At 36.7% G+C, this 9,167-nt stretch overlaps 1 protein-coding gene across 1 annotated transcript; it reads left to right on the top strand.

Moving 5' to 3' along the window:
• Positions 1 to 1,211: 1,211 nt before the first annotated feature.
• LOC109102099 (post-GPI attachment to proteins factor 3) lies at positions 1,212 to 8,789 on the top strand. Its single transcript, XM_019115418.2, has 8 exons — positions 1,212 to 1,652; positions 3,497 to 3,594; positions 3,707 to 3,859; positions 4,910 to 4,972; positions 5,095 to 5,156; positions 5,255 to 5,391; positions 6,563 to 6,767; positions 7,687 to 8,789. The coding sequence occupies exons 1-8, from the start codon at positions 1,448 to 1,450 to the stop codon at positions 7,748 to 7,750; spliced, it is 987 nt and encodes a 328-aa protein (XP_018970963.1). The 5' UTR covers positions 1,212 to 1,447; the 3' UTR covers positions 7,751 to 8,789.
• The last annotated feature ends 378 nt before the right edge of the window (positions 8,790 to 9,167 follow it).

The following is a 9,167-nucleotide window of genomic DNA, read 5'->3' as shown; positions in this document are numbered from 1 at the left end:
TGGGGAGCAGTTGGGGGTTCGGTGCCTTGCTCAAGGGCACCTCACTCGTGGTATAGCTGGCCTGAGACTCGAACCCACAACCTTAGGGTTAGGAGTCAAACTCTCTAACCATTAGGCCACGACTTCCCACATATGTGATTTAGAAAGTAATTAAATAATGAGAGCAGTAATTAGTGCAGTAATCTAATTACACTGTTGAAGATGTAATTAGTAGCTTATAATTAATGACTTTTTTTAATTATTTTTGGAGTAACTTACTCAACACTGGCAAACAGTAGGCAGCTGAAGCTCATTCATAAAATTTTTAATGTAAGTATGTATATTTTTTTTCAACAGAGAAACACAATCAGTATGTATTCAATATATAAACAGTCATGCTTTGCATTTTTAAAAAGTAAAAAAAAAAAAAAAAAAAAAAACGGGATTGGACCTTTTAAATTAATTTAATAATTACCAATTGGCTTATTCATTCATTGATTTGTCAGATAATTGTGTGTGTGTGTGGAGAAAGAAAGCAAGAGACATGCGCGTGCGCGCTACATTTAAAGGTCCGGGCCGGGGTTTGTAAAATGTAACATTTCGTTTGTTTTGTGTCAACTTGTTGGCAGGGCAGAGAATACACTGTGCTTAGATAGAATTAAAGCGGCACGTCGTTTAAAAAGGGGTCCTATTATGCTTTTTCACTTTTTCAACTTTAGTTAGTCTGACAGGTTTCTAGTCTCTTTTTGAGCATAAAAGAGACCTGCAAAGTCACAAAGCTCAAAGTCCAATTCAAAAGGAGATATTTTATTGAACAGAAATCACTTTTCAAAAACTACAACGAACGACTCGTTTGGACTACAACGCATATTTTCCGGGATTTGTGATTTCACAAATATCAAGGTACGAGACCTGGTTGAGCTGCACTAGAGAAGGCAGTGAGTGTTATCACTGTGTCAGAGACACGCTAGTGTTACCAAGGCAGACGAGCTTAGAGTGATTACAATCATCCGGGTTTAAATCGCGCTCAAATTGATTTGATTTTGACGGAATATTAACACTGAAGCTCACAGCAGGCGGCTGTGGTAAGGGGCATGACACTTCCCGACCAGGCGCTGAGTGCTGTCAATCACAACACACATTGACCCAGCTTACCAATCACAGCGCATTTCGTATTTCAGAAGGCGGGCCTTCATTTGATACAGGAACTATTCCAGCCGTTCATGACAGACTGGGGAGAGAGGTGTTGTAATAATGTAAAATGTAAAAAAACTATTTGTTTTTCGAACAACCTATTATAAGAGCCTGTTCTAGTACACCCCCCCAAACAAAATCAAGACTTTGTAAAAGAGCATGATAGGACCCCTTTAAAGAAAGAAAAGAAACAGTGGCGGTGAATACTGTCATGCTCGGCGAATGAGACTCGCAGGACTCGCTCTGATGGCCTGATGTTGCTCTGTTGTGCCTTATGACCGGACGGACTAACAGCAGCATGACGCGCCTGATGTTTCTCGCAGCCGCGGTGTTTCTCCTGTCCGCTCCTGCGAGCGCCTCTCAGGGGGACAAAGAGCCCGTCTATCGCGACTGCGTCAAACAATGCCTCCGGACGAACTGCACGGGGGCCCGACTGCGCGGATTCCAGTCCTCTCAGCCTCCATACATGGCACTCACAGGTACTGTCCTAACCTATTTGTGTTAGTAACCTAGCAGAGTATTATGCAAACAGAATTTATTTCACAGCTGACTAGAGAAAAATATGTCATAAGATTCTTTTAAATTAAATTATTAGCGATACTGAATTATTTAATGACAAATTTAAATTAACAGGATTTGATGGACATTTTAATACGAGTATTTATGAAAAGATGCAAGTCAACAGACGTGTTTAAGAACATTTTTATTTATGGATTGACAGACGTTCTAAAATAAAAAAAAAAAGTGAAGAAAATAAATAAGGTAATATATAAATTGCCATTATAACAGTATTGTTTATTCATAGCAGAACAATGTTCTTAAAGTAACTTACATCATATCTTGGTATTGCCACGACCTTTTGGATATGTACCATAGTAATGCATCCCATGGTTTTGTTCAAAGGAGGCTGGAGTACAATGTTGTATAAATACAGCAATCACTTGATATATTTCATTTTATTCCATCACTGTACCATGGTACCACAACTGTACTTTTTTTGTAAAATAATTAAATGCAATAAAACAAACAAACAAACAAGCAAAAAAGCTCTTATCTGACTTGGCTTGTCCGGTTGGATGGGCACTTTTCAGACTTTGAGAAAAGCTGGCCAACAAGTTAAACCAGCTAAACATCAGGGACAGGCTAAACTAGGACCAGCCAGGGTGCTGTTTTCCCCCCTCAGGAGATCACAGAATAAGCAGCCTATGGCTGGTTACCTGCTTGAGAGGAAACATTATGTATCGCACACAGTATTTATACAACACGAGTCAACATTTGGAGACACCTTCTCATTCTAGTAGTAGTAATATTTGAAAACTTTTTAGGATAACACTAACCATTAAAACTATGAAAACAAACAAATTATAAATCAAATAGTTCTGTCCTTTCTGAAAATACTGTGTGGAGGTAAATCCAATGATTTTGTAACAGTTCCAGTCACCTGATCACTGTGTCACTGCACAACTCCAATAGTGGACGGTGCTTTACATTGCATAGCACCGTTCTCTTATGTCAGAGACTATAACTTTTAATATAGCTATTTTAGACCAATAACCCTTTGCTGGATAGGGAGACGAAGCAGGGACCCCCAATACATATTGCTTAATTTTTTTTAAGCCTGCCCTGTAATATCATGTGCAGATGTGCATACTTTGTTATAATGACTGTGTTGCAAAACCATAAAATAGTCATTTGTACATTTTACTTAGTAAAGTAAAAAGTCATTTTAATTTTTGTCAGTGAAACATTTTGCTGAACACTGTTAGCATTGGATGAAGTATTTTTTTGTTTTTGTGTTGTTTTACTTAATATTGTGTATTTTCATGCTTTGTCTCATGTCTCAATCATTGTTCTAGTGAAAGGGTGCCACATAATGAATATTCTGGCTTCAATATCAGTAAAGCTAAATTGACAGCATTTGTGGCAAAATTATTATGCCAAAAATTAATTTTGATTCGCCCTTTGTTTTCGAACATAAAGATAAGGGATTTTCACTGGAGACTCTCTAAAACCAACTTTAAAAGGTGCATTGTGGGATGATTTTTATATAGTATCCAAGGATGTATGCTGGACTCCTGTTGGCTGCTTTTCCTTCACTATCCTATCTTACAAGAAATAATTACATTTGTAAATAAATTATGTAGAGACAACTTATATTTATGCATAAACCTTAAGATCAAAATATTTTATAAGAGCATGAATTCAGTCAATTATGTTCTGACTAATTCTGTGTGAGATTTGATTAGTATTGTAGATCTACGAAATGCCAGATTTACTTTATCAATGTCCTGCAGCCTTTCATTTGAAGTCTGTGATCTTTCAGGCTGGACGTGTCGTGATGACTGCAGGTATCAGTGCATGTGGACCACCGTGGGTCTGTACCAGGCAGAGGGCTACAGCATACCACAGTTTCATGGGAAGGTTAGTGTCAGAATTGTCAACCAGTGTGAAAGGGGAAAAAATGTTTTTTAATGTATTTTCAACCCTGATTCTTTATCTTGTTTTTTTTTCCCCTATTTCTTACTTTGTCTAGTGGCCTTTTGCTCGTTTCCTGTGTTTTGAGGAGCCTGCATCAGCCCTGGCATCTCTGCTCAATGGTCTGGCATGTCTGCTGATGCTGCTGAGATACCGCAGCGCCGTCCCTCGACAGAGCCCCATGTACCACACCATCACAGCCTTCTCACTGGTGAGACAGTGTCTGTCTGTCTGCTAATATTAATTCCAATAATTACAAATTATTCCAAATTTCCAAACAAAACAAAAAAACACACATAATAAAAAGATTTGTGAAAAGATTGTAATTCAAAAGTTGCATGAGTGCATTTATTCAGCAACCACAATTGCCAGGTTGGGATTTATTATGAGAAAATCTCTGACTGGGGAATTTAAACTCTTGACATCTGGCAACCCCAAGCATGAAAGCTCATGGAGGCTTTTTACCAATGCAAGATAACAGTAATGTCAAATGAAGAAGATAAAAAAAACACAATATCACAGACAGTTGTGCTTAATTAACTGAGAGAAGCATATGATTAATCGTGCAACACTAGTGGTGTGAAATAAGACAGTAAATATATAATGTGTCTTCTTATTGCGATGTTCTCACTGGTTGCACACAAAATAAAAAAACAGCACACGCAGTGTAATTGCATTTGCTCTTCTGGGCTGGTTCAGTGAATCCGTCAAAAAGACTCAAAAATCAATCTCAGAGATATTGGTTTGATTTAGTCTAATGACTCCTCAAATTAGTTGACACCAGTTGAACCATAAGAATGAAATCTCACTTGTTGCAACAGGCTCCAAAACAGATGGATCCAGTATTGTTAAATTTCTTACAATTCTTATTCCTATTAAAATTCCTAATAAAAAAAGAGGAATCCTTAAGTCTTAAACTAAAAAAATGAAAGAAAAAAAAATCAAAATTATTTTATTGCATTACTTTAAATAAATAAGAAAGGATTATTATGATTTTTCACTATTTCTAGGTCACTTATCAAATTATTGACACTGATAATGTTGTTTAGATGGTCACATACTCTTTGGAACATTCTGAAGTCATGCTGGATCACATGATCATCAGTTTTGTCTCCAGTGCTGTTGTCATAAAAGCAAAAGTGTACAAACCAAATACTGAGACATTCAATTCATGATACTTATTTTAGAGTTCATTTCATTATTTAACATTTTTAAGTGGAATTGGACCTCACTATAAAGGTATGTTCGTGTTTCTCTGCAGATTTCCCTGAATGCATGGTTCTGGTCTACAGTGTTCCACACGAGAGACACCTATCTAACAGAGGTAACCCTTCAAGAGATGATACAAAGACAAATTCTAAACATTTTCTTATGTTCTTGGATTAAGAGTAATGCCTGTCATAGCGAAAATAATGTTGGTAGAGATTTTCTGTCTTTGTTTTATAGAAGATGGACTACTTCTGTGCATCAGCTGTCATTCTTTACTCTATCTACTTGTGCTGTGTAAGGTGAGTGAACAGGAAATAAATGGCTGATTAACAATATATAGTGCTTGCTAATCTTTTTGTTTATGATGGTGATTTGAGGATTGATGTTTGTGTTTCAGGACATTGGGCTTGCGTAGGCCTGCGATTTCCAGTATGGTGGGAGCTCTGCTCATTCTGGCCTTCACGTCTCATGTGTCTTATCTGACCTTCGTCAGTTTTGACTACGGGTACAACATGGCTGCCAACGCCACCATAGGTAAGTGTTGTGAAGACAGCAGTGTGTGTACATAGAATTTTTTTACAGTGCCTATGATAAGCTGATAACGTGTAAGTTTATGTAAAAATGGCCTAAATGTTTTTTTGTTGTTGTTTTTGGAAAAAGCTATGAATGGATTGTATTTACTTAATATTTGTAATACGTGTTTTTATCTTAATAAATGTTTCTGGGTTTCTTATTGTGTAAATGATTCATCAGCGTACATTATTCCAAATAAAAACAGGGCATTGGTATTACACAGAATACAAAATATTGAGGACTTGAATAGCCGCTTTTCACGATCCAGTCAATTCCCACTGAATGAAATCATCATGAATAAAATCAAGTCATGACCTATATTTTTAATATCCTGTTTCATTCAGAAAAATATCACGTTACTGGATTAAAATGAGTTTTAAATGTGGTTTCATATTGACTGTAATCAAAGCACAGTTAATTTATTGATCACAGTGTATATACATATAAAATGGATGTTGTGTTAATATATTTTAAACTGTAATTTAGCTGAACTGAATCAATGCAAGACTAGCTTCACATTATGGAACACTTAAAATAAAGGTTGGAATACACTACAAGATTTATGCCCTGATCTTCCGACAATTTACAGTTTGGAGAAGATGACGCTAGTTGCTGAAAGTCAGTCTGCAGATCTGAGTTGACAAATTTCATAGAAAATCACGTACTGTATGATTGTTTTTATTCGGAATAATGTACACTGATGAATCATTTACACAATAAGAAACCCAGAGACATTTATTAAGATAAACACAAGTATTACACATATTAAGTAAATACAATCCATTCATAGCCTTTTCCAAAAACAACTCCAGTCAGAGGAAGGATATCAAACAGGTTTGATATTTTGAGCTGATTTTCACGCATCTCTTAGCAACAAGACGCATGTGATCAGAACAACTTTAAAGCCTGGTAGTGTATGATCCTCAGTTGTTTAGTGTATAATGGCCAGTTTTTCGTCTGTGACTTTTACAGAGTCGGTAAGTGTGTGATGTCTGGTATTTTAAGATCTGTTCAGTTTTTAAAAGTCATGTAGTGTATTCCAGCCTTAAAGGTTTAAATACTAAACTAATGCAGTAATATGCTACATTAGATAATTGTTTCTCACCCATCTGTCATTCCTTCTCTGTCACAGGTATGATTAACCTGTTATGGTGGCTGTGCTGGTGTTGGCTGAACCGCAGGATTTTGCCGTACTGGTGGAAGTGTGGGATGGTGGTGCTCTTACTGCATGGTCTTGCCCTGCTGGAGCTGCTGGATTTCCCTCCACTCTTCTGGGTTCTAGACGCTCATGCCGTCTGGCACCTCAGCACTGTGCCCGTCCACTTCCTCTTCTACAGGTACACATGCACGGCTTGTATGTCTAAATTGGGTGTCTGCAGCATTTAAATCACACATATTAATTTTGGTGCCCATATTATAGTTTTCACACATTTCTCAATACTATAGGTGATGTTTTCAAAACTCTTCACACAGTTCTCCTTACCAACTTTCAGCTTGGCACAGCAGTAAATTTCACATCCAGACTACGTTAAAACTACCGAAACACTTGTTTCAAATCAACTCATAAAACAGTGACCTAAAAGGTAGCATTATACAGTGTTTTCTTGTGTAAAATTCCTTTATAAAACTAGAATGACAGCTCTCTACTGTTTAGAAGTCACTGCAGATTGTTACATGGTCCATGTTTACATTGCAGTACAAAACTATTATAAAGCTGTCTCCTTTTGTATAGATGGTAATGAAATTGAAAGATTCGCTATCTAATCATTTTGATAGTATTTTTTTTTTTTTAGATTTGAAATATATTTCATTACTGTAGAAATGCAAATTCACATTATTTGAAAGATAGTCATTGAATGCATTTTGTACCAAAGCAACAGAAACTGATCCAGTTTAGCCCATATGTTCTGCTGTTGTGCTCACTGTGAAGAGTTTTGAAAAAAGTGGTGAGAAAAATATGGTGGAAAAAAAATGAATAAATAAATACATTTATTTATATATATATATGTATGTATAGGGTTCTGTAGAAATGGGTCCCGATGCTTGTATTAAAAAAAACAACAACAAAAAAAAAAAACACCAACAACTGTAAACTACAGATTGGTTTAGGATTTGAAGCTGTTTTCATTTAGAAATTGCTGCTAAATTTCACAAATAATTACAAGTTACCTGTGAAATAAACATGACATTTTTAAGTAGAAATGTTCTTGTAAAACATACAAATAAAATGTTTTCCTTGTTTTTTTTTTCTTGTAGTTTTCTCATAGATGACAGCCTTCACCTCCTCAACACAGAGAAGCCTGGAGTGAAACTGGACTAGGAGGAAACCGTCTCAGAACCCCAACCCCTCCTCTCATATCCTTCCCATCAGGGCAAGTGCGAGCCAGACTGAGCCAGGCCTCAACCGCAGTGGCTTCCAGCACGTGTCCTGGGGCTGACGTTTTGAATTCCATCGTTTTCTTTGTGTTTGCGGATTCTTTTTACCATAACTTTTTAATTTTTGCTTTGTACAGAAAGGGATGTTTTGAAGATGTGCTACTATACTGTAGTTGAAACCTGATTGATGTTTGCATTCACTTGAGCTTTGCCTTTAGTTAAGAAGTAAATGAGCCTTTGTCAACAAAGCACTCTTTTAAAAAGGTGCACTGAATAATAACCTTCTTTGCAGATTAATATCTCCCATTCATATCCGTCTGTATTTGTGGTGCTTGATTTAATGGCCCTGAAGTGAGTATATTTCAGAGACAGAAGTAGATTGAGCTTTAGTTTTAACTATAAGCGTGCTGAACATCAGGAGGGGTTATGAGTGAGCAGTGTGCTCTGTTTCTGAGACGTGTGACCAGGGTGCAATAGCACCAGCAAAGAGCGCAGTGCTGATTAGTTTCTACATTGTGGTAAGTCACTGATCATTGTTCTGTGACTTCCCGGCATAGACCTGTGATGGATTGGATGTTTTGTTGTTGTAGCAGTGCATATCAAGTTACCCATTTTTTCTATAGTCATCACTCGCTTTAATCACTGTAGATTTAAAAGGAATAGTCCACTCACAACGTTTACTCATGATGATTTTTAGTGAAACACAAAAGGAAAAGTTAAGCAGAACAATAACTATAGCAATATATGTGCAGTTTTAAAAATCATTCTATTTATGTGAGAATAAGAAAGTCCACATCACTATAACAACAACAACAACACAGAGGAATGATATGACTGGAGTCACTTTCAGAACATTTTTTTTCTAGCTCATGAATGATAAACGCACTGACAGACAATCAGAAGCTCAAGCGTTTTAAGACCCCCTGTGACGAAAATCATGTTTTTAATATTGTTTACTATCAGGTGTTTTTAATATGCTTAAAGACAAAAAAAAATCATTTTAAAACTGTGATACAACACATAAGCATTTTCTCCTTAAAACTGCAGTGTGCCAAAGACTGGGCTGTTTCAGACCGCGTTTTGGTACTATCACGAACCAATCCCATCAACTTGCAGGCTTTTTATACCATTCTCAAAACGCTTCTCCATCAAATTCCATACGAGCCTGTATAATTTGTTCTTCCACCTCTTCTTTGGAATCAGTTTCTGGTTCAAACATATATGGCTGAATTAATCCAATATCACCACTTGCCATTGTGTAGCATTTACTACTTCAGTTAACCAAGAAAGCAGAACAGGTAGTCCAAACTGAGTGGAGGTGGGGTCTAATTTGCATATTATTGGATCCGCATATACTAAAT

This window comes from Cyprinus carpio, chromosome A12, assembly GCF_018340385.1.
Source record: "Cyprinus carpio isolate SPL01 chromosome A12, ASM1834038v1, whole genome shotgun sequence".
Lineage (NCBI taxonomy): Eukaryota > Metazoa > Chordata > Actinopteri > Cypriniformes > Cyprinidae > Cyprinus > Cyprinus carpio.
Note: the sequence above shows the minus strand (reverse complement) of the source record. Positions and strands in the feature narration are given on the sequence as shown.

Bases quoted from the DNA above. Each gene is read 5' to 3' on its own strand.
- LOC109102099 (XM_019115418.2), top strand. From the start codon at position 1,448: ATGACCGGACGGACTAACAGCAGCATGACGCGCCTGATGTTTCTCGCA. The intron at 3,595-3,706 runs GTTAGTGTCAGA...TACTTTGTCTAG, and splicing joins TACCACAGTTTCATGGGAAG to TGGCCTTTTGCTCGTTTCCT. The intron at 5,157-5,254 runs GTGAGTGAACAG...TTTGTGTTTCAG, and splicing joins ATCTACTTGTGCTGTGTAAG to GACATTGGGCTTGCGTAGGC.